Raw genomic sequence first — 25,445 nt, 5'->3', positions numbered from 1 at the left:
TAGTCCCTTAAATGGCTTCTATTTATTCATTTAGACCATGGGGGAGGGTTTTAACAAAGTATGGTAATAAAACCTTTCTTTTCTCTGAAGCTAATTGAATATGCTATATAATGTTCCAGATTTTCCTTAGCTTCTTTCAGGTCATTGTGATCCCATCTTATAGATTTATCCTTTTTTTCTGTTTTTCTTTTTTTTTTTTTTGAGACAGAGTCTCACTGTCGCCAGGTCTGGAGTGCAGTGGCACAATCTCAGCTCACTGCAACCTCTGCCTCCCAGGTTCAAGCGATTCTCGTGCCTCAGCCTCCCGAGTACCTGGGATTACAGGCTCCCACCACCATGTCCGGTTAACTTTTGTATTTTTGGTAGAGATGGGATTTCATCATGTTGGCCAGGCTAGTCTTGAACTCCTGACCTCAAGTGATCCACCCGCCTTGGCCTCCCAAAGTGCTTGGATTTCAGGCGTGCGTCCAGCCTTCTCTATTTTTTTTTCTGAGACGGAGTCTCACTCTGTTATCCAGGCTGAACCATCTTATAAATTATCAATTGTGCAGATATATCTGGAAATTAAGGGCTCATCAAACAAACAAAACAAAACAAAAAAACAAGCAAGGCGTGGTGGCTCACGCTTGTAATTCCAGCACTTTGGGAGGCCCAGGCATGTGGATCACTTGAGGTCAGTTTAAGACCAGCCTGCCCAGCGTGGTAAAACCCTGTCTCTAATAAAAACACAAAAATTAGCGGGTGTGGTGGCACACGCCTGTGGTCCCAGCTATATGGGAGGCTGAGGGGGCAGAATCGCTTGAAACCGGGTGGCAGACGTTGCAGTGACCCAAGATCGCTCCACTGCACTCCAGCCTGGGAGATAGAGTGAGTACCTGTCTCAAAAAAACAAACAAAAAAAGAATAAAATAAAATAAAACACTTAAATTAGTGAATAACCTTGGTGAAAATCCACGTCCATGCTTCTACAGCATTTCTCTTCAAAGCTAAAAAAAAAAAAAAAAGAAAAAATCAAAAATCAACGCAAAGGTGTGGGTAGAAGACTGCATCTGCGACCGTATTTAAGCATCAGTCATGCCGTTAAAGGAGAAAGTGGACATCCTCTCAAGGAAACTTTAATCCTGTCCCCAAAGGATTAAAATCCTATAACAAATATTTGTTTATAACACATCTTGACAAGATCAAAACATTCTGGTGGGGCAAATAGTAAAGACTAAATCTTGAACATTGACGAAAACTTCCTGAAAAGCCCAATGTATTTGACAGGAGAGGTGGCTGGGGTCCCGGGCCTAGGGAGGCAGGGCGGGGAGGCGCAGGTGTCACCGCGGGCGCCCAGCTGCTTATGTCACAACCCGCAGAAGGTGCCACGCGCCGGTTGCTATAGAGGCCGCGCTTCACACCCCGTCCCGGCTCCCAGGCGCTCCCGCGTTCGGTGACGGCCGAGTAGGCTGTAGGCAGCGCGATGCCAAGAGAGAGCTGCTGGCGGGGGCGGGCGAATCTCCCTACACCATGAGCCTCCGGTCCGGCCCCGTTTGGGGCCGATAAGCACAGCGCAGGCCGCCCTCCATTTGCCCCGGGGCCTCGGCTGCGAAGGTAGTGGCGGCCGGACAGGAAGCCCGAGGAAAGCGCAGGGCCGCGTCTCTACGAACACGTGAAGGAAAAGCAGCTCCGTCCACAGCACCGTTTCGGGGCTCCTAGGTGAGGGTCCCCCCGGGGGAAGCGTGGAGGGGCCGGGGTGCCGGGAAGCGAGGCGGGGAGGAAGTCGCGGACACGACCTGGGGGCTCGGGGCTCGGGGTCGGGGTGAGGAGAAGAGCGGGAAAACGGTGAAAAGGAAGACCTTGGGCGAAGACGACGGCTGAGGGCGGAGCCACAGCCCGCGCCTGGAGCTCGGTGAGGGCGTGGCCTGGGGCGTGAGGCCGCGGCCTGGGGGCGAGCCGGGCGGGCCCACGGCACGCTGCAAGCCCAGCCTCCCGCCAAGCACCGCCCCCATCCAGCCCCTGTGGGAGGAGCCGTGGGAGGGGTCGCCTCTTGCCCGGCGCGTGCGGCAGTCGCGTCTCTGCGTTCGGCCCCGCCCTACCCAGGGCCCCGCCCCCTTCCTGGCGCGCGCCGCATCCTGACGCGATCCCCCTCCCCCCTCCGGGTTCGCGTAGGGAGTCGGGCCCCGGGCCGCCACCGTCACCTCGGCCGCTGCCGCTGTCGCCATCGCCTTGTTTCCCCATCCCCCGCCATGGCCGAGGACCTCTCCGCGGCCACGTCCTACACCGAAGATGATTTCTACTGCCCCGTCTGTCAGGAGGTGCTCAAAACGCCCGTGCGGACCGCGGCCTGTCAGCACGTGTGAGTAGACGCCCCCTCCCCCGCGCGGAGCCGGGTTGTTGCTTAGGCCCGGCCTCCGGCCCGGGACCCCCGGCTGCCGCCTGGCGGGAACCGAGCCCGCCGCGGCCTGCTCGAGCGTCGCTGCCCCCCGAGGTCCCGTTCCCTGCCCCTCAGAGCCCCGGGCCGCCCTCCTCCTTAGCCTCGGGGCCCGCTCTGCGCGTCCTGCCCCCTCAGCCCGAGCTCCCGCTCTCCCGCTCTCCCTGGCTTTCGCGCCCCCGGGGCAGTGGCCAGGCCGTTCCCTGCGGCGTCTTCAGGCCCCGGAGGCCCCTGTAGTCTCCGCCAGGCCCGGGAGGAATTGCAGGGAACTTGGAGCCTTTTTGTTTCTTAGCAACCCGGGTGAAGGTTGGGGTGTCGAGTGTCAAAAGCGGCCGGCGGTGCCCACGCGGGCCCGCTCGCCCCGCGACCTGCCCAGCTTTCAAGTTTCCTCTTTCAGAACCTTGGTGCGTCCCCTCGGTCCAAGAGCTCTTCTGTAACTTCCCCTCAACCCTGCTTCACAGAACACCCTCCAGAGCGTTTTGTTTCGTTTCCAGTCCACTGTGTGTTAGAGGGATCTAGAATGAGTTTTCTTCTCTGGTCTGTGAAAACCGACAGGATTTTCGGGCATGGAAGTGTGCGTTCCCCTTTGTTTTACCTTTCTGCTTATTACTTGATTAATACAAGGGTGGAGAGGAGAAAGGCAGACTTCTGTTACGAGGAATGGGCCGAAAGTGAAATGCTCCCCAGGGTGGGGGAGAGCACAAAGGGGCTGGGTGAGATAACGCGTGCGTTTGATTGGCAGGCATATTTACAAGAACTTTGATAAGATTTTATGGACGGCTAGGGTGTGAGTAAGGGTTGGAAAGCGCCCTTCTTGAAAAGGTGTATAGCCCTTCTGACAGACCTGACTGATGATCAGAGTCCCCCGGGAGCTTTTTAAGTAAACATACCAATTCCCAGGCTCCATTCCAAACTTACAAAAGAATTTTTGGGCAGGTGGGGCCTGGAAATCTTTATTTTTAAAAAATACACTCAGGCTTGAAAGTTACGTGTGCTTGCAAACAACCGAAAAGAATTGACTAACCTTCTAAATGTATTTCATTCTCCTTCCACTTTTTTTTTTTTTTTTTTTTTTTTTGAGGTAAGGCTCTATAATTTTGTAAAGGATGGATTGAATTTTTGGGTCTTAATTGCAAATGCCCTTACTCTGGTTGTTTTCTTGATACCAACTCTTCTCATTTTGTTCCCCAATCTTAACTGCACTGTCTACTTTATTTCTATTTTGTGCTGGTTGTGTGAGCCAAGAGTGTGTGGATTTTCATGATAGAGATTATGCCAGTTACGCTTTCGCTCTTGAAGGGAGATGAATGACATCTTATTATTTTGTGCAACAAATGCAGATTCTTAGAGAAATGTTTTGAGGGATCCTTTTGTAGTTCATAATGTGATGATTGAGTGTTCACAGGCATGTGTGAGATGTGCCACCCTCAAACCTTGTTACAAGGTCAACACATTACCCATTTGACATGAAAAAAAAGGTTTGGAGGTGTCTAGGGCACAATATAGATCTTTCACCTTTAATCTAGCATAACTTGGTCCCTTTCCAATATATAAAAAAATTTAAGTGCTGTGTTGGCAGTGGGTAGATAAAAGGGAGGGAGGAGGGCAAGGTGAGAGGAAGTTGTAATAGCTGCTAACTGTATATATACAAAGCAGGTATTTTTTTTAGATAGAATCATTCTAATTATCCTTTGGGTCATTGACCTCATGGGCCTCATTGTAATTTTTTAGCACTCCCCAAAATTCCGTGTAGATTGCTCTAGTCCACTTACCTTGTGGGACATTTTAAATCAAGGACTATAATTTGGTTTGACCTCAAGACTGTGGAAAATGTTGGAGATGATTGTATTTAATTCAGGACCTTTCTCAAATCAACTCATTATGCTTAGACAGTTCTGCCTGAACAATGAATTAAAGAATAGGCAGAGGGAGAAAAAAGTTTAATTTGGAAGAGGTGGTAATGGAGGAACAGGATCTTAATCAGTTGGAGTTTAGTGGGGGAATTGGAGAGAATTTTTAAAAATTATTATTTTTTCGAGACATGGTCTTGCTCTGTTGTCCAGGGTGGAGTGCAGTGGTGTGATCACGTTTCATTGCAGCCTTGACTTCCCCCGTTCAAGCAACCGTCCCGCCTCAGCCTCTCAAGTTGCTGGGACTACAGGAGCATGCCACCATGCCTGGCTAATTTTGTTTTCTTTTTTATAGAGACAGGGCCTCACTATGTTGCCCAGTCAGGTCTTGAACTCCCAGGCTGAAGTCATCCTCTGCCTTGGCCTCCTGCCGTGGCCTCCCAAAGTGCTGGGATTACAGGCATGAGACATGGCGCCTGACCTATTTTTTAAGTAACATAGTTATCTATGTCATTTACCCTGCCTTCTTCACAAAGGACAGACCTGTGCCTTTAAAGAAATTTATATTTGGCTACAAAATCAATTTTTGATTCATGAATAGAGAGTTGAAATGATAAGGACTTTGGGTTACTGTGGATCAGTTAGAAAATGAAAAATTTTAATTGCCATTTCAATGACAGTACAGGATTTGACTACTGACTCTCCTAGTTAAAGGAGCAAGTTCATTATCATTAGAATAACATTACTAAAATATAAATTCCCATTTAATCCCCATTCGTTCCCTGCAGTTGTTGAATGCTTTCTTTTTGTCTGGTGCAGGGACTACTAAGTACTGTTTCCCTGGAGACTGTTAATAGTCCGCTGGAGAGACCTATACATGAGTGTGATTGATACAGAAGATATTTTATGTGAGCATCTAGAGCAGGTATCTAAATTAGCCTAAAGGATAGGGATGATTTCCTAGATGAAGTAACGCCTTAGGTCAGCGTTTGTGTTCAGGGTTTGTGGGGAATGCCAGAGTCAAGGAGGGAACAGAGGATGAATGTGAGCTGGACTTTGAAATTTGGCTGGAGCCAAAGACAGCGTAGTGGAGATGGAGCTTTTAGAGTTATTGGCAGGAACTTACTGAGTAAGCTAATTTGAGCGTTTTCCTGAAAACCTATTAAATAATTAGATAACCTAATGAATAATACTAGACCTAGTAAATAATTTTTGGCAGAGGAGCAGCATGGTCACATTTCATTTTTAGAAAATTTACCTTCATAGCAGGGTTTTCAGCTTGGTAGTGGTGAGACTAGTGAAGAGGTCATTCATTGATGTGTCAGGGAGAGAAATGATTAGAACCTGAACTAAGGAATTGATAGTAGGAATGGAGCAGAGAGACTCCTGACATTTTAAGGACAGTGTGTGAGATTTGTTGACTGTGTTCAGTAGTTAAGTGTATATACCATATGTAGATCTGGAATACATGGAGCTAAAGCTGTGGGTGTCGACGTAGTCACCGAGTGAGGTATATAAATGGAAAGATTGAAGAGCATCTAGATAAAGCAAAGTGCTGGAGAATACGTACTTAAATACTGAGTGGAGAAAATTGCAGCCTGACAAGGAATGAACAGAAGGATAGGAAGAACACCAGGAATAAAGTGAGTGGAAACTGAGGATTCAAATAATCTGCAAATGACTGTTAAGGAAGCAGTCAGCATTGTCAGATGCCTTAGAGTGGTCAGATGTAATTTTGTTTTTATTTTTTTTGAAATAGGGTCTCGCTCTGTTGTGAGGAGTGCAGTGGCATGATCATAGCTTACTGCAACCGCGACCTCCCAGGCTCAAGAAATCTTCCCACCTCAACCTCCCAAGTAGCTGGGACTACAGGCACTCACCACCATACCTGGCTGTTAAAATTTTTTTTTTTTTTTTAAACTTGCTTTGTTGCCCAACCTAGTCTCTAACTCCTGGGCACAAGCTGTCCTCCTGCCTTAGCCTCCCAAAGTGCTGGGGTTACAGGCAAGAGCCTCCACACCTGGCAGATGTAATATTTTGAAAACATGTTAAGACAAATTAGTATGAAAGTTGAGCAGGTAGTCAAAGCAAGGTTTCAGAAGAAAGTACAGACTGGTGTAGGAGTAAGGTGTTTATCTCTTTTGGTGTTTATTCTGTAATCTTCAAAGGCTCTTGGAAACCTCTGTTCTTCCTTGTTTTGAACAGTCAAGGAAATAATTCTTGTACATGGCAGAAGTAAGCTACTATTGCAATAAAAATTACATATAATAACAAGTTTGATTCTTTGCTAAACTCTTAAAAATGGAAATCTAATCTGTTTTTGCTTTTAGGCCTCTCTGTAAGTAGGCATCTTTTAAAATGAACTTCTACTTCTTGTTAAGCACAAATTTGTGTAATTTCCTATTTGACCAGCTTGAATATCCAATTCCTGAGTTTTTAGTTCATATTTACTTTTTTTAATCCTTAATTTAAAAAAAAATTTAAATTAATTATTTATTTTTGAGACAGTCTCTCTCTGTTGCCCAGGCTGGAGTGCAGTGGTAGGATCTTGGCTCACTGTAACCTCCATCTCCTGGATTTAAGCGATTCTCCTGCCTCGTCCTCCTGAGTAGCTGGGACTACAGGCACAAGTAGCTGGACTACAGGCATGCACTACCATGTCCGGCTAATTTTTGTTTTTTTGTATTTTTAGTAGAAATGAGGTTTCACCATATTGGCCAGGCTGGTCTCGAACCCTTGAGTTCAAGTGATCTGCTTGCCTTGGCCTCCTAAAGTGCTGGGATTATAGGCATGAGCCACTGGCCCTGGCCTAATTAATTAATTTAGAAACAGGGTCTCACTTTGTTATTCAGGCTGTGTGTGTATATATATATATATATATATATATATATATATATATATATACACACACACATACATATATGTGTGTGTGTGTGTGTATATGTATAATTTTTTTTTTTTTTTTGAGACAATCTCGCTCTATTGCCCAGGCTGGAGTGCAGTGGTGTGGTCTCGGCTCACTGCAACCTCCACCTCCCTGGTTCGAGTGATTGTCCTTCCTCAGCCTCCCAAGTAGTTGGGATTACGGGTGAGCACCACCACACTCGGCTAATTTTTTTTTTTTTTTTTTTTTTTTTTTTGAGACGGAGTCTTGCTCTGTAGCCCGGGCTGGAGTGCAGTGGCCAGATCTCAGCTCACTGCAAGCTCCGCCTCCCGGGTTTACGCCATTCTCCTTCCTCAGCCTCCGGAGTAGCTGGGACTACAGGCGCCCGCCACCTCGCTCGGCTAGTTTTTTGTATTTTTAGTAGAGACGGGGTTTCACGGTGTTAGCCAGGATGGTCTCGATCTCCTGACCTCGTGATCCGCCCGTCTCGGCCTCCCAAAGTGCTGGGATTACAGGCTTGAGCCACCGCGCCCGGCCTCCGCTAATTTTTTGTATTTTTAGTAGAGACAGGGATTTACCATGTTGGCTGGGCTGGTTTTGAACTCCTGACTTCAAGTGATCCGCTTGCCTCGGCCTCCCAAAGTGCTAGGACTACAGGTGTGAGCCACTGCGCCTGGCAATATATTTCTTATAGTTTAAAATTTTTTAGAGATGGGGTCTTGCTGTGTTGCTCAGGCTGATCTCAAACTCCTGGCCTCAAGTGGTCTTCCCATCCGAGCAGCAGGGACTACAGGTAAGTGCCACAGCATCTGGCTTTTTGTAATTTTAACAGCTTTATTGGTATCTTGTTACTTGAGAAGTTGTGCTCTAAGTATATACTTTAAAATAATTTTGTTTCCTAAAGTCTGTGCTATTTAATTATATAACAAAAGGTTGACTTCATTTTAAATCTTGAAGACTAATTTAAAACCTTTGATTTTTTTTTTTTTTTAAGTTTTTTTGGGGAATGATCTCAATTATAGACTAGGAAGATAGATAGACTAAGTGCCAGATTTTAAATTATTTAATTTATACTGAAATTGGGAGCATGACGAGTGGGACTATTGTTTTCACTCTCCCAGTATTGTTGATTAGCCTTTTGTTGGGAGAATGCGTAACGGAAATTCATCTAGCATCTGCTAGTTTAAAGTTGAGAGAAATGTAAACAGAACTTTTTTGGTTATAGGGTAATGCCCTATTCTGAAGATACAGGCCTTTTCAGAAACATGAAAATTAGTTTTAGTAATTCTTGATTTGTACCATTTTCCTTACTTCTGCTTTGTTTTGAAATAATTCTGTCTAGCACTTTCTGTTCCAGCCCAAAGTGAGATGAGAATAATTCGTTTTGTGTCTGAAGAAACATGCTTGGTTGTACAGAGAAAGGAACAGTAAAATTGGAGATAAAAGACCTGAATATCTCTATTTCATTTTATTTTATTTTTAGACGAAATCTTGCTCTGTTGCCCAGGCTGGAGTGCAGTGGTGCAGTCTTGGCTCACTGCAACCTCCACCCGATGGGTTCAAGAGATTCTCCTGCCTCAGCCTCCCGAGTAGCTGGAAGAACAGGCATGCGCCACCACACTTGGCTAATTTTTTTGTATTTTTAGTAGAGATGGTGTTTCACCATGTTGGTCAGGCTGGTCTCCAACTCCTGACCCCAAATGATCTGCCCGCCTCAGCCTCCCACGTGCTGAGATTACAGGTGTGAGCCACTGCACCCAGCCATTCTTTGTACCTCTTATCACAGTTTGTAATCAAAACATTTTTGGAATCAGATGATTTGACCAATGTCGTTTTCACTGGTTAGACTGCAAGCTTTATAAAGGCAGCATCCAAGATCTGCTTTTACTTATTTAAGCCTACTAATATATCGTTTCACATATGAGAGTTTTTCCTGCCAGCTAAATTCTGACAAATGGAATTGCTGGGTCAAAGGGTAGATACAAACAAATATTTCTGATACATCACACAAGAATGGTTGCAGCCCTAGTGAAGTGTCTTGTTCATGGAACGTGCTCATGGTTTTGATTTGAGAACTGTCAATTATATCTTTTGGTTAAGCGATTTAATAATTTTTAAATTAAGGTAAATTGGCATTCATTGCTTTAGCAAATATTAGTGACTGCTTAATAGGTGCCTGGCACTGTTAGGTGCCAGGGATGTTGTAAAGAGCAAATAGATAGGATCCCTGCCCCTTTGGAGCTGGGTGTTAGTGATTGAGATATATATGGAAACATGCTTGGTTGTACAGAGGAAGGAACAGTAAAATTGGAGATAAAAGACCTGAATACCTCTATTTTATTTTATTATTTTATATATATATATATTTGAGACAGTTTCTTGCTCTGTTGCTCTGTTGCCCAGGCTAGAGTGCAGTGGCATGATCATGGCCCACTGCAGCCTTGACCTTCCTGGGCTCAAGTGATCCCCCTTTAGCCTCCCCAGTATCTGTGACGACAGGCATGTGCTATCGCCATGCCCAACTAATTTTTTTTTTTTTTTTTTTGAGACGGAGTCTCGCTCTGTCGCCCAGGCTGGAGTACAGTGGCACAATCTCGGCTCACTGCAAGCTCCACCTCCCGGGTTCATGACATTCTCCTGCCTCAGCCTCCCGAGTAGCTGGGACTACAGGTGCCCGCCACCTCGCCCGGCTAGTTTTTTTGTATTTTTAATAGAGATGGGGTTTCACCGTGTTAGCCAGGATGGTCTCGACCTCCTGACCTCGTGATCCACCCACCTCGGCCTCCCAAAGTGCTGGGATTACAGGCTTGAGCCACCGCGCCCGGCCAATTTTTTTTTTTTTTTTGAGATGAAATTTCACTCTTGTTGCCTAGGCTGGAGTGCAGTGGCGCAATCTCAGCTCACCACAACCTCCACCTCCCGGGTTTAAGTGATTTTCCTGCCTCAGCCTCCCAAGTAGCTGGGATTACAGGCATGCACCACCAGGCCTGGCTAATTTTGTAATTTTAATAGAGACAGGGTTTCATCGTGTTGGTCAGGCTGGTCTTGAACTCCCGACCTCAGGTGATCCACCCACCTCGGCCTCCCAAAGTGTTGGGATTGCAGGGGGGAGCCACCGCACCTGGACTGTGTTTTTTGTATAGACTGGGTTTCACCATATTGGCCAGGCTGGTCTTGAACGCCTGAGCTCAAGTGATCTGCTCACCTTGGCCTCCTGGAGTATTGGGATTACAGGTCTGAGCCACTGTGCCTGGCCTGAGATATATTTAAATTAAAATAAACACTCAGAAAAATGGTGTAATTACAAATTTATAGGTTTTGAGAGAGTATAAGAGAGGGACCAGATCTAGTGGGTGAGTATCGATGACCCTTTCTTGAGGAAGCGATATTGTTGCTGAGATCTAAGTGAGTTATAGGTGTTAATTTGTGGAGGGCTGTGTTTGTGTATAGAACATTCTGGGGAGAGGAAACATTCTGAACAAAGATCCTGAGGTAGGAGGGAACATGCAGGGCTTTGTATTTGAATGACAGAAGCATCTTCTGGGCTTCAACCTCTTATAGGTGTCTTTTTTTTTTTTTTTTTTTTTTTTTAAAGACAGAGTCTCGCTCTGTTGTCCAGGCTGGAGTGCAGTGGCTCATGCAATCTTGGCTCACTGCAACCTCCACCTCCTAGGTTCAAGCCGTTCTGCCTCAGCCTTCCGAGTAGCTGGGATTTCAGGCATGCACCACCGCTCCTGGCTAATTTTCTTTTTTTTTTTTTTTTTTTTTTTTTTTTTAGTAGAGTCAGGGTTTCACCATGTTGGTCAGATCGGTCTCAAACTCCTGACCTCAAGTGATCTGCCCGCCTCACTCTTATAGGTTTATTAACATTTTACTTTCTAAGCCGTAGTTTCCTCATCTGTAAAATAAAGGAACTTATTAAGAAATTTTTTTTTTTTTTAAGAATTCAAGATCATGAATGGATAGTTTCTGGGACCCAGCCTAGCACCTAGCACATATTATGTACTCAATAAATGGTAACTGCTATATTCATACATGTCATGTTGCTTTCTCCAAAACTGAGCTAATTTACAAAATGCCATTAGTACTATAAAAGTATATTTGTAATCCATCATCTTTGCCAATTTTGTTTAAGCATTTTTATGCTATTTTAATACAGTTCACAATGGTGTCTAGAAGTCACATTAAAATGTATTTCTTTTTTTTTTTTTTTTTTTTTTGAGATGGAGTCTCGCTCTGTCGCCCAGCCCAGGCTGGAGTGCAGTGGCGCGATCTCGGCTCACTGCAAGCTCCGCCTCCCGGGTTCACGCCATTCTCCTGCCTCAGCCTCCCAAGTAGCTGGGACTACAGGCGCCCACAACCGCGCCCGGCTAATTTTTTGTATTTTTAGTAGAGACGGGGTTTCACCGTGGTCTCGATCTCCTGACCTTGTGATCCGCCCGCCTCGGCCTCCCAAAGTGCTGGGATTACAGGCGTGAGCCACCGCGCCCGGCCTAAAATGTATTTCTTTAGTTGCTAGCAAGACTGCATGCATTTTTCCATATTACATTTTTGCTTGCTTGTTTTGAGACAGGGTCTAACTCTGTTGCCCGGGCTGGAGTACAGGGGCATAATCATGGCTTACTGCAGCTTCAACCTCCTAGGCTCAAGCAATCCTCCCACCTCAGCCTCCCAAATAGCTGGGACTACAGACGTGCACCACCATGCCTGGCTGATTTTTTGTTTGTTTGTTTGTTTTGGTAGAGAGGAGGTCTCGCTATGTTACCCAGGCTGGCCTCAAACTCCTGGACTCAAGTGATCCTCTCACCTTGGCCTCCCAAAGTGCTGGTATTACAGGTGTGAGCCACCACACCTGACCTTTTTTTAGTTTCTTATATGAATGTTTTTAATAATATCACTAGTCTGTAGTAATGCAATTAATATTTGAAGAGTTTGTATTGTACAGTTTGTCACCTGATTTATCACATGTAATAATTCTGGAGGTTAACTTGGGGTTTTCTTTTCTCGTTTTTGTTTTGTTTTTGTTTGTTTGTTTTGTTTTGTTTTGTTTTGTTTTGAGAAAGAGTCTCATTCCGTTGTCCAGGCTGGAGTGCAGTGGCACTATTTTGGCTCACTGAAACCTCCATCCCCCAGGTTCAAGTGATTCTCCTGCCTCAGCCTCCCGAGTAGCTGGGATTACAGGGGTGCACCACCACGCCCAGCTAATTTTTATTTTTAGTAGAGGTGGGGTTTCACCATGTTGGCCAGGCTGGTCTCGAACTCCTGACCTTAGGTGATCCACCTGCCTTGGCCTCCCAAAGTGCTGGGATTACAGGTGTGAGCCACCATGCCCTGCCAATTTAGGATTTTCTAACAAAATCGTTTTGTGATCTAAATTGATTTTTTGCTTTTCTGTATTTTTCTGCCTTTAAATATTTGCTTTGTTTTTATAGCCTATATATATGTGTGTGTGTGTGTGTATATATATATTTTGAATCCAGACCATTCGGTTTATTAGTTGTGTGTCAGTATTTTTTGAAAGTAAATGCTGAATAGAAATTATTGGCTTTGTTTCTCCTTTTTAGTAAAAATTCCTTTAGCGTTTATTTTTCATTTTTTGGTTAGAGACTAATTTTAATTTAACTCTGTTGATCAGGCTGGATTTCAGTGGTGTGATCATTGTTCACTGTAGCTTTGAACTCCTGGAGTCAAGGAATCCTACTGCCTCATCCTTGCAAGTAGCTGAGACTACAGGTGCACACCACCACACTTCACTAATTTTAAAAAATTTTTGTAGAGATGGGGAAATCCCACAATGTTGCCCAGGCTGGTCTTGAACCCCTAGGCTCAAGTGATCCTCCTGCCTCAGCCTCCCAAAGTGTTGAGATTACAGGTGTGAGCCACTGTGTCTGGTCTCATTCAGCATTTGATTAAACATTTTTGTGTACCTGATATTCAAGGCACCAAGAAAAAAGAAAAAGGTTTGTCCTTCAAGGAATACAATCACTAAACAGCAATTTTCCACTAAATAACATTTTTTTATCCCTTTTTATCATTACAATTTTTTTTTTAGACCAGAATACATGCTGAGCTTTTGAAAACTTTATAGCAAATTAGGAATAGGCTCAAAAACTTTTTCTTTTTTTTTTTTTGGAGACAGAGTCCAGTTCTGTCACCCATGCCAGAGTGCAGGGGCCTGATCTTGGCTCACGGCAATGTCTGCCTCCTGGATTCAAACAATTCTGGTGACTTAGCCCCCCAGATAGTTGGAATTACAGGCATACGCCACCATGCCTGGCTAATTTTTGTATTTTTAGTAGAGACGGGGTTTCATCATGTTGGCCAGGCTGGTCTCGAACTCCTGAGGTCAAGTGATCCCCCTACCTCGGCCTCCCAAAGTGCTGAGATTACATGCATGAGCCACGGGGCCTGGCCTAAAACTTAAAAAACAAACAAACAAAAAAATCTACCTTAAGGGTGGCTTCCCTAAAATCTATAGCAAATATACCTAGTTGTAAACTTTAGGTGCTTTTCTAGTTAGGAAGTAGTCAAAGATGTCCGCATCACCCCTGACATTTAACATTGTGTTTCAGACAATTCAATGAGAAAAGAAGAAATAACATACACAGAGATTGAAAAGGAAGAGATAAAATGTCATAACTTGTCGATTAAAAGCGAGAGAAACAAAAGAGTACAGAGAGATTTGATGCAAGAACAGACAAAAATCAACAACATATCTTTATGCCAGCAGTAATCAATCAGATAAAACATTTAATAAAAGAAAAACCTCACTTACAATAGTAACAAAATTATAAAGTTCTTTGGACTAAACAATAAAAATATACACAGCTTCTTGAAGAAAATTACAAAACTTTATTGAAAAGCATAAGAGAACATGACATTTATGGTTAGAAAGATTTAGTAAATTTAAGGTATCAATTTTCTCCACACAGTTCTAAACATACAGTTCTGGTGAAGTCCCAACATGATGTTTTGGTAGAACTTGAAAAATGGATTAAAAAATTCTAATGAAGAGTTAATGACTATGAATAACTAAGAAAATATTTGAAAAAGAACATAGAGATAGCACAACCCTATCAGATATAATGAGATATTAGGAAACAATAGTAATTAAAATAGTATGGTTGGCTTCTTTGATTTTCCTGTCAAAATGTTATTAAAAATACAAACATACAAGATGAAAATTAAAAAATCATATGCTTTTATTTTTTTTTGAGGCGGAGTCTCCCTCTCTGTCCCAGGCTGGAGTGCAGTGGCGCCATCTTGGCTCACTGCAACCTCCGCCTCCTGGGTTCAAGTGATTCTCCTGCCTTAGTCTCCTGAGTAACTGGGATTACAGGCACCTGCCACCATACCTGGCTAATTTTTGTATTTTTAGTAGAGACAGGTTTCACCATGTTGGCCAGGCTGGTCTTGAACTCCTGACCTCAACTGATCCTCCCACCTCGGCCTCCCAAAGTGCTGGGATTACAGGCATGAGCCACTGCACCTGGCCAAATCATATTGTGTTCATTCAGCGGTAGATAAATGACTAGAATATACTATAGAGTCCAGAAATAGTTCCACGTATATTTTGAAACTTTTTATCTTTGATAGACGTGACATTGCAAATGAATGAGGAAAAGGTGGCTTTGATCAGTAAGATAGTATTTGGGCAATAGCTTTATATGTAGAATCTCTGCTGTGTGCTATACATAATAATATTTGTAGATGGATTGAAAACTTTAATGAGCAAAGCTTAAACTTTAGAAGGAAATGTGGGGGAATATCTCTGATCTTGAAGTGGGGAATTCTTAAGACTGCAAAAACATAAACCATAATTTTAGGAAAATGCCATGACTGAAAGTTAAAAAATGTCCATATCAGAAGACCACAAGCAAGGTTAAAGACAAATGATGGACTAAACAGTAATGTAGTCTGTTCTGCTTGCTACAACAGATTATCAGAATGGATAGATTTATATGTGACTTTTTTTCCCCTGAAAATTGTTTTGGTCCATCAACAAATGGCAGCTGAAGCAAAGCACACTAAAAACATAGCTGAATATAACAAACCATGGAATTAAGCACTGTGACACAAGGTGCCCAGCCTTCATCTTCTTAGTTCAGTTTGGCTATGAGTTCTCTCTTGGAATACCTATTGCATGTACCTTTCCCTTGTGCATTTTAAATTTATTTCCATAATTTACCAGCTTCAACCACTTATCCCTCTTTTCTTTTAAAAAAATTTTAGGGTGAAATGTTTGTTAGGAACTTTATATACCTTTTCAGAATCGTTCGTATTTTTATTTGGATTGTTTGGGTTTTGTTGGTCGTCAGGAAACAAGGTTGCACGAGTGGTCTATTCCAACCATTTTTTTCCATAAGCCCTATAAGTTTCAGTGTGCAGGTATGCAGAATGCAAAGTTTTTCAGTGTTTCATATGTTACATTATATCAGAAATGCCTTAAGTGATACTAAATGATTTAGTATCCAGAAGATGCAGTTCTAGGTTATAAATCATTTCTCCTTAGAACTTTGAACACATCATTCTATTGTTTTGTCATTTGTTATTGCTCATGAGTTTAATGCTAATCTGATTCTCTTTCCTTAGTAGGTGATCTATTTTTACTTCCTCTGTGGAAGATATTAGAAGTTGAAAAATTATTTTTTAATTTTTATTTATTTATTTATTTATTTATTTATTTATTTTGAGATGGAGTCTCTATCACCCAGGCTGGAGTGCACTGGTGTAATCTTGGCTCACTGCAAGCTCCACCTCCCGGGTTCATGCCATTCTCCTGCCTCAGCCTCCTGAGTAGCTAGGACTTCAGGCACCCTCCACCACACCCGGCTAATTTTTTGTATTTTTAGTAGAGACAGGGTTTCACCGTGTTAGCCAGGATGGTCTTGATCTCCTGACCTCGTGATCCACCCACCTCGGCCTCCCAAGGTGCTATGATTACAGGCGTGAGCCACCGCGCTTGGCCGAAAAATTATTATTTGAAATTTTTTCCAGTAATCTATCTGGTTGTGACTCTTAAATTTATTGTACAGGTCATTCACTTGTCTCTATTCTGCTGACATATTTTTTAGCTCTGGAAATTCCCCTCACACTCTCACTTTCTCCTTTTGTTTCTTTAAACATAATTTTCTCTGTCTGTCTTCTGTGGCTGTTGGGCCACTGGATTAGGGCTCTAATGTGTTAATTGTCTCTAGTTAAATTCACTTTCCTTTTTTTCTTTTTCTTTTTTTGGAGATGGAGTCTCGCACTGTCACCCAGGCTGGAGTGCAGTGGCGTGATCTCGGCTCACTGCAACCTCTGCCTTCTGGGTTTAAGCAATTCTCCTGCCTCAGCCTCCCGAGTAGCTGGGACTACAGGTGCACGCCGCCATGCCTGGCTAATTTTTTTTGTATTTTTGTATTTTAGTAGAGACGGGGTTTCACCATGTTGGCCAGGCTGGTCTCAAACTCCTGAGCTCAAGCAATCCGCCCTCCTCAGCCTCCCAAAGTGCTGGGATTACAGGTGTGATCCACTGCACCTGGCCCACTTTCTTTTTTTTCTAGTAATTCATTCTTTTTTAAATTTTAGGGTTTTTTTTAAGGCCAGTTAGAAGATAATCTTAATTTAGTTTTTTGTTTGTTTTTTGTTTTGTTTTGTTTTTGAGACAGTCTCACCCTGTCACCCAGGCTGGAGTGCAATGGTATGATCTCAGCTTACTGCAACCTCTGCCTCCCAGATTCAAATGATTCTCCTGTCTCAGCCTCCCAAGCAGCTGGCTTACAGGCGCGCGCCACCACGCCTGGCTAATTTTGTGTATCATTAGTCAAGACGGGGTTTCACCATGTTGGCCAGGCTAGTCTCAAACTCCTGACCTTGTGATCCACCCGCCTCGGCCTCCCAAAGTGCTGGGATTACAGGCGTGAGCCACTGCTCCCGGTCTTATTTAGTTATTTTTATAACAGTTTTAATATAACTCCCCTTGTGTAAGGGGTACTCCTTTTCTTTTTTTTGAGACAGAGTCCCGCTCTGTTGCCCAGAGTGGAGGGCAGTGGCGTGATCTCGGTTCACTGCAGCCTCCGCCTCCCAGGTACAAGTGAATCTCCTGCCTCAGCCTCCTGAGTAGCTGGGATTACAGGCACCCTCCACCACACCTGGCTGATTTTTGTATTTTTAGTGTAGATAGAGTTTTGCCATGTTGGCCAAGCTGGTCTTGAACTCCTGACTTCAGGTGATCCACCCGCCTCGGCTCCCCAAAGTGCTGGGATTACAGGCATTTGCCACCATGCCTGGCCAAATATTTTTTATTTAAGTATAAAATGCATACAGAAACGTGTCCCTATCACAAATGTCCATCTCAGTGAATTTTCCCAAATTGAGTACACCCATATCAAGCAACCATTCAGCACCTATGTCAAGCAACAGAACATTAGCATCCCAGAAACTCCCTTAATGTTCCCTTCACCAAGGGAACATATCCCACCTCCTTCAGGATACCATTATTCTGACCTTTAAATAGTTGAACTGCTTTTTGTAGATTCTAAAAATAGAATCATGCAGTTTGTACTCTTTTATATCTGGCTTAACTCAACATTTTATCATTATGTTCATGTTGTTGCTTATAGCTGTAACATTTTCATTCTCAATACATCATATTGTAGTTTTCATTTTGTGAATATACCATAATTAGTTATGCATTCTTCTGTTGGCAGACCTATGTATAGTTTTCAGTTTGGGGCTATTATAAATAGTGTGGCTAAGAACTTTCTAGCAAATTTTTTCTGATTATATATGTAATTTTTGTTTTCAAATAAATGCAGGGTCTCACTTTTGCTCAGGCAGGAGTGTAATGGAGTGATCATAGCTCACTGCAGCCTTGACCCCCTGGGCTCAAGCAATCCTCCTTAGTCTCTCAAGTAGGTAGGACTACAGGCATGCACCACCATGCCCAGCTAATATTTTATTTTTATTTTTAAATTTTTTATAGGAGCAGAATCTCATTATGTTGTCCAGTCTGGCCTCAAACTCCTGGCCTCCAGTAATCCTCCCGCCTTGGCCTCCCAAAGTGCTGGGATTATAGGCATAAGCCACTGCCCATGGTTTTATGTATATAGGTTTGATGGGTATATATTTCAGAGTGGAATTTATGGGCTCTAATGGATATTGCCACCCAGTTTTCCAAATGGTTGTATAAATTTATACTCCCATAGCATCCAATGTGAGTTTAGGTTGGTTCATATCCTCCCTAACACTTGGTATTTCCTACCTTTTTCATTTTTGTCTTTTTCCTTTCTTTTTTTTTTGAAACAAGGTCTCACTCTGTCGCTCAGGCTGAAGTGCAGTGGCACAATCTTGGCTCACTGCAACCTCCGCCTCCCAGGCTCAAGTGATCCTCTTACCTCAGCCTCCTGAGTAGCTGGGACTACAGGCATGCGCCACCATGCCAGGCTAGTAGAGATGGGGTTTCGCCATGTTGCTCAGGCTGGTCTTGTGAGATTAAGCCATTTGCTGCGCTAGCCTCTCAAAGTGCAGGATTACAGGTGTGAGCCACTGTGCCATTGTTTTATTATTACTATTTTTTTAGAGATAGGGTCATGCTGTGTTACCCAGGTGGGCCTTGAACTCATTGGCTCAAGAAACCCTCCCACCTCAGCCTCCCAAGTGGCTAAGACTACAGGTACATGCTGCTGTGCCCAGATTTGGTTACTTTTACTATATTTAAAACTAGTTTTGCTGGGCACCATGGCTCACGCCTGTAATCCCAACGCTTTGGGAGGCCGAGACGGCTGGATCACTTGAACTCAGGAGTTCAAGACTAACCTGGGCAACTGGCGAAATCCCATCTCTACAAAAAGTACAAAAATTAGCCATCGCAGTGGTGTGTGCCTGTAGTCCCACCTACTGGGGAGGCTGAGGCAGGAAAATTACTTGAGCCCTGCAGGCGGAGGTTGCAGTGAACCGAGATTGCATCAGTGCACTCCAGCCTGGGCGACAGAGCAAAGCTCTGTCTCAAAAAAGTAAAGATAAATAAATAAAATTAGTTTTTAGTTTGACAAGTGAAAACTGGCATCTTGTTTACTTTGCGTTATTTTGGTTTCTGGCTATGGTAAATATTTTTAATTGTTATTGTGTTTTGAGGGACAGTATTGCTCTGTCACCCAGGCTGGAATGCAGTGGCACTTTCATAGCTCACTACAACTTCAACCTCCTGTGCTCAAGTGATCCTTCGCCTCAGCCTCCTGAGTAGCTGGGACTGGACGTGCATGCTATCATAGCCAGCTAATTTTGTTTATTTTTAATTTTTGTAGAGATAGTGTCTTGCTATGTTGCCCAGGCTAGTCTTCAACTCCTTGCCTCAAGCCATCCTCCAGCCTTGACCTCCCAAAGCACTGGGATTATAGGCATGAGCCACTGCACCCTGCCTAATGTTTTGGTTTGTAGTATTAATTGGTAATGACTTCTAGTGCTGTTTTAATGATGTTAGCTACCATTTGTTGAGCACTTTCCTGACTATCACAAATACTGTGTTAAGCATTTTATATGTGTTATCTATTTTAATCCTCTGAACAGCCCAGTCAATTGTAGATACTTTTAATATTTCATGACTGAGGAAACGGATTTTATAGGGGAAAACTGACTTGTTTAAAAGTGCTACATTGGCCAGGCGCGGTGGCTCAAGCCTGTAATCCCAGCACTTTGGGAGGCCAAGACGGGCGGATCACGAGGTAAGGAGACTGAGACCATCCTGGCTAACCCGGTGAAACCTCGTCTCTACTAAAAAATACAAAAAAACTAGCCGGGCAAGGTGGCGGGCACCTGTAGTCCCAGCTACTCGGGAGGCTGAGGTAGGAGAATGGCGTAAACCTGGGAGGCGGAGCTTGCAGTGAGCTGAGATCCGGCCACTGCACTCCAGCCTGGGCGACAGAGCTAGACTCCGTCTCAAAAAAAAAAAAAAAAAAAAAAGGTGCTACATGGTTAGGAAACTCAGGTTATGTGATCTGTTACTGCACCATTTCCCCTCAACTTTTGTTATGAGGAATATTCATATATATTTATAGAAGATTGGATTAAATGTATATATATTCTAGATCCCAGATATATATGTCTGTAATTTAACTGGTTCTCTTAAAAGCAAAATGATCAAATAAGGTATTTGGTAGGGCTAGAGAAGATAAAAAGATTTTAGTTTGATTCTAATTAGAAAGTTGGTTATAAATGTTTAAAGCCGGAAGTATTCTTAAATATTTCTCAAATTACATTCCATTGCACAGTTTGGGAAATTTTCCTATTTCCTGACCAGATAACTTTGAGTAACACCTATTAACACGCAGATAACTTTGGGTAACACCTAACTTTGGGTAAAACCTATTAACTTTATTCTAGAACTTCCCAAATCATTTGTGTGCTCTTTTGTAGTAGACCTGTTTATGTCTTGTGGAACAATATGTCACAAATACATCAGTTTGAGACAAAAGCTTATGTCATTCATCCTTTTATTTTGTAAGGGGGGGAAATGGAGATCCAGTGTGGGTTAATTTGTTGGCCTAAGATTACACAGCTACTAAATGGCAGAGCCAGGATCCAGTTCTTCCTTTGTACCATGTTTCCTCTAGTAATATTATTAATATGTAGCATTAATATTTATTCATCATATACTGTGTTAGGAAGTTGTAAAGAAGACTTGAGTGTAATTTTTAAAACCTTACCATCTAGTCCAGTTATCAGTCTTACTCTCTGATAACTACATATACAGTTCTTAAACTTCTGAGATTTATGTGCATATGAGTAGCTTAACTTATTTAATTTGAATACATATTTATAATCACTTGTTTGTATTTATAGAGATGAAAAGAGTAATTTTTTTCTGTAATTAATGTGTCATAATGTTTGGTTTAGCTTCTGTAGAAAATGTTTCCTGACTGCAATGAGGGAAAGCGGAGCACATTGTCCCCTGTGTCGTGGAAATGTGACTAGAAGAGAGAGAGCATGTCCTGAACGGGCCTTAGACCTTGAAAATATAATGCGGAAGTTTTCTGGTAGCTGCAGATGCTGTGCAAAACAGGTAGAGTAAATGTGACATATCTCTTCTTTGGAAGCCAAGTTTCTACTCTGAAATTCTTGTTTGAATTTTCTTGGTTGCTGCTTTTTTTGTTTGTTTTTTTTTAAAAGATGAAAGATATTTAGACTGGGAATTGGATAGAAAAGGCCAAAAAAAGCTGTGGTCATAGATCTTACTAGATTATAAACTTACTGAGAAATGACACTGAAAAAAAAAATCACTGAATTTCATGATATTTAGCATGGCATTTTTCTAAAAGTAGTTTCTCATTGATTACTTACTTAAAGTAACTAAATTAGCAAACTGGCATTTAGCTCATTTAAACCTCATTCTGGTACAAATTCAACCCTTAAGTTTTTCTCATGGTAGCATCATTATTGCAGCTTTGCACATAGACATGTTACTAGTTTGGGCACATGGATTTATGTAGTTAAGGAACTCTCTAGCTGCTCACTTTACTTATATATTTATGTATTTAAGAAATCACAAGCTGCGGGCATGGTGGCTTACGCCTATAATCCCAGCACTTTGGGAGGCCAAGGTGGGTAGATGACCTGAGGTCAGGAGTTCGAGACCACCCTGACCAACATGGTGAAACGCTATCTCTACTAAAAATACAAATATCAGCTGGTGTGGTGGTGCATGCCTATAATCCCAGCTACTTGGGAGGCTGAGGCAGAATTGTTTGAACCCAGGAGGTGGAGGTTGTGGTGAGCTGAGATTGTGCCATTGCACTCCACACTGGGCAACAAGAACAAAACTGTTAGAAAAAAAAAAGAAATCACAACATATTTGGTTAATTTTAAGGAACATGTAGGAAAATCAGGTGTTAACAAATAACCAGCATTAATTCTCTAATCTGGATTTTATTGTTCTAGCATTTGGAGAAGGAATAAAATAGTGAGGGGTGGTTAGGCTTTGAGTATATCCATGTGTCTATAGATTTATCACCGACATTTTTTCTAATAGCTAATGAATTCAGAGCAAAACTAGTTGCTATTTCATGCATTCACACAAGTCAGATCTGCTTTTCCATCTTTTTGAAGGAAGTGTTTGACAGGGCAATGAATTGAAGCTAGAAAACACACTTGAGGGATTCTGGCTATTCCTCTCAGTGAGAAACTGAAAAATGTTCCAAGTATTCCTGGGAACTTAATTTTTTTTTCTTTTTTTGGAGACAAGGTCTCACTTTGTCACCCAGGCTGGAGTACAGTGGCACAGTCTTGGCTCACTGCAGCTTTGACTTCCCAGGCTTTAAGCAATCCTCCTGCCTCAGCCCCTCAGGTAGCTGAGATTACACCTGGCTAATTTTTGTATTTTTTTTATAAACGGGGTTTTACAATGTTGCTCAGGCTGGTCTCGAACCCCTGAACTCAAGCAGTCCACCGCCCCAGCCTCCCAAAGGGCTGGGATTACAAGTGTGAGCCACCGCACCCAGCTAGGAACTTAATTTTTTAAAACTGCTTTCTAACTCTGCCAGGCTGCAGAAGTTAAATAATAAGACATGCCCAATAGCATCTGGCATCCTCTTAGTGCTTTTAATTTTTTTGTCTACTACTAGTAGTATCTTTTCAAGTGTGAAGTTATTTGCTATTTTTTGCAGTGAATTTATGGACAGATGGACTCTTCTCCATCTCTTCATTTAATGAACAGAAATGTATTATCTATTTTTAACTCCTACTTAAGGATGAAATCATTTACTTAAAAAAAATACAACTCTTGGGCCAGGCGCGGTGGCTCAAGCCTGTAATCCCAGCACTTTGGGAGGCCGAGATGGGCGGATCACGAGGTCAGGAGATCGAGACCATCCTGGCTAACACGGTGAAACCCCATCTCTACTAAAAAATACAAAAAACTAGCCAGGCGAGGTGGCGGGCGCCTGTAGTCCCAGCTACTCGGGAGGCTGAGGCAGGAGAATGGCGTGAACCCGGGAGGCGGAGCTTGCAGTGAGCTGAGATCCGGCCACTGCACTCCAGCCTGGGCGGCAGAGCGAGACTCTGTCTCAAAAAAAAAAAAAAAAAAAAATACAACTCTTGTTTAAAAGGAGTATTTAGTTTTTTTTCCCTCTTTTTGACACTATCTCAAATCTTATGAGTTCTATTTTAAATTAAAAGTCACATTTTAATAATTTACAGATTAAATTCTATCGCATGAGACATCATTACAAATCTTGTAAGAAGTATCAGGATGAATATGGTGTTTCTTCTATCATTCCAAACTTTCAGATCTCTCAAGATTCAGTAGGGAACAGGTAAGCAATACTTATTCCTAAATACAGAATTTTCATAATTGAAATGGAAATTGTTTTGGGAACTATATGATAAGGTATTTGGGGTGATATGTGTGTGTATGTACACATGTGTTTTTAAAGTGAATTGCCAAGTATCAGAACTACAGCATTTGCCTTCAAAATCTGTTTGGCACACGTAAGATCTCATCTGGGAGATGAACTTCATGAACTTAAGCTTATGTTATTTAAAATCATTCTAAGAATTTTCATTTTTGAGTAAAAAATCAGTTGGAGATTTTTCTCTTACTGATTTTGCAACTGAAGTGATTTGAAAAACTATAGAAAAATCTTTTCAGTAATGTATTTGCAAACTACAGCCTATTTTTTCTTTGCTATCTAAGGGATAGACTTAGAGTTTGACATTTTTATTCTAAAATGTCATGTAAAAGTGAAACCAGGTGCAATGCAGTTCTATTTGAGTCTCATTTCTTTTAAACAACTAGATTTGGATTGATTTGTATCTTATTTCAGATTTATGTACATTAAACATTTTTATGAAATGTATTTTACACAGAAAAATGGCCAAAATGCACTTGTGGTTTAAAAAAATAATGATAAACATCCAGTTACCTATTAACCCAGGTCAAGAAATAGGACATTTTTCAGAACTTTAGAATGTCTATGTGAACTCCTGCCCCATTTGAACCGTATACTCCTAGATGCAACCACTATCCTCTTATTTGGATTATTCATTCCTTTGATTTTCTTTATGTATCATCACCCATGCATGTATCCCTATAACAATGCATTGTTAATTTTGAAAACTTCAGTAGTAAGCACACACATAACTGTGTAAGGAAAGACAATATTGCCACTATTATAGAAAGGTTCCCAGGAGGCAGTATGTTAAGCAGTCTGTAAGATTTTATTTTAGTGGCTTTTCATTTTACATATTGCTAATTTTTAGTAACTTAAGCGCCCGTGAGCACTTCATGTTGATCATACTACATTGGGCGTCTTCCCTACTCAGTTGAAATTTCTGGTAAAGATCTTTAGTGATTGTCTGGTAAAGATCTGTAGTAATTTTCTGATTGCCTAGTCTGAAAAATCTTTTCAGGTTCTCATTTTACTTGATTTGTTAGTGTCAAGGAAATTTGGTTGAAATTTGTTGCTCTTGTAGTTTTGTTTAGTCCTTCTAGGTTTCTTCATTTCTATGTTTTTCTTATTGTTGTACTTCTACTTTATTGTAATTTCCTATCTGCTTTTTTACCCAGTAGACTGTTCTTGTGTGAGGGGATGGTGTTTATCTTGTTGAGCATATCCCCAGCTTTCAGTAAAGTTCTTAGTGTACATGACTATAATCACTGCTTTTAATGACCAAATTTTCTTGTCAGGAGACAGGCCTTCCTCCCCCTTACTTCTTAGATCCACTTGGTCATAGACACTTGATTCCTAATAGCAATATTCCTCATCTATACTTTTATCTTGTCACTTCCCTAGCTCAGGCCCTCATCATCTCTCACTCGAACTATGATAATAGCCTTTTAGTTGGTAGTTATCCTCTAATCTGTGTTGCATTCTGTTGCCAAAGTAATATTAATGAAGTATAAAAGACAAAATTCCAGCTGGGCACGGTGGCTCACACCTGTAATCCCAGCACTTTGGGAGGCCACGGTGGGCAGATCACTTGAGGTCAGGTGTTCAAGACCAGCCTGGACAATATAGTGAAACCTTGTCTCTACTAAAAATGCAAAAATTAGCCAGGCGTGGTGGCACGTGCCTATATTCCCAGCTACTTGGGAGGCTGAGGCAGGAGAATCACTTGAACCTAGGAAACCTAGCCTGGGCGACAGAGTCAGACTCCGTCTAAAACACACACACACACATACACACACACACACACACCCGACAAAATTCCTTATTCCAAAGCCTTTCTGATCTGGCCCTTTCCTCTCTTTTTATAGCCTCTTTCTTGGTTATCCATCATTGCATCACATGCCTTAGCCATGTTGAATTATTTGTTCCGTATC

At 42.4% G+C, this 25,445-nt stretch overlaps 1 protein-coding gene and 1 non-coding gene across 4 annotated transcripts in view; both read left to right on the top strand.

Annotated features, from left to right (window-relative positions):
* The first annotated feature begins 1,311 nt into the window (after positions 1 to 1,311).
* Positions 1,312 to 25,445, top strand: part of LOC105498285 (ring finger protein 138) — a 38,595-nt gene continuing 14,461 nt past the window's right edge. Inside the window, exons 1-4 of one of the 3 annotated variants that reach the window (XM_011770280.3) lie at positions 1,330 to 1,698; positions 2,152 to 2,338; positions 21,023 to 21,188; positions 23,321 to 23,436. In XM_011770280.3, the coding sequence (XP_011768582.2) occupies positions 2,229 to 2,338; positions 21,023 to 21,188; positions 23,321 to 23,436 (392 nt within the window). In that variant the 5' untranslated portion in view covers positions 1,330 to 1,698; positions 2,152 to 2,228. Of the gene's footprint in view, positions 1,699 to 2,151; positions 2,339 to 2,964; positions 2,988 to 21,022; positions 21,189 to 23,320; positions 23,437 to 25,445 lie in introns of those variants that run through there. The other 2 variants (XM_011770296.3, XM_011770289.3) reach the window with 2 other exon arrangements.
* On the top strand, positions 3,778 to 3,880 carry LOC112423345 (small nucleolar RNA U13). Its single transcript, XR_003013792.1, has one exon. It is a non-coding gene; the product is annotated as a small nucleolar RNA U13 (small nucleolar RNA).

The sequence above is a fragment of the Macaca nemestrina genome, chromosome 19 (genome assembly GCF_043159975.1).
Source record: "Macaca nemestrina isolate mMacNem1 chromosome 19, mMacNem.hap1, whole genome shotgun sequence".
NCBI classification, from domain to species: domain Eukaryota; kingdom Metazoa; phylum Chordata; class Mammalia; order Primates; family Cercopithecidae; genus Macaca; species Macaca nemestrina.
This window is presented reverse-complemented; position numbering and strand designations above follow the sequence as displayed.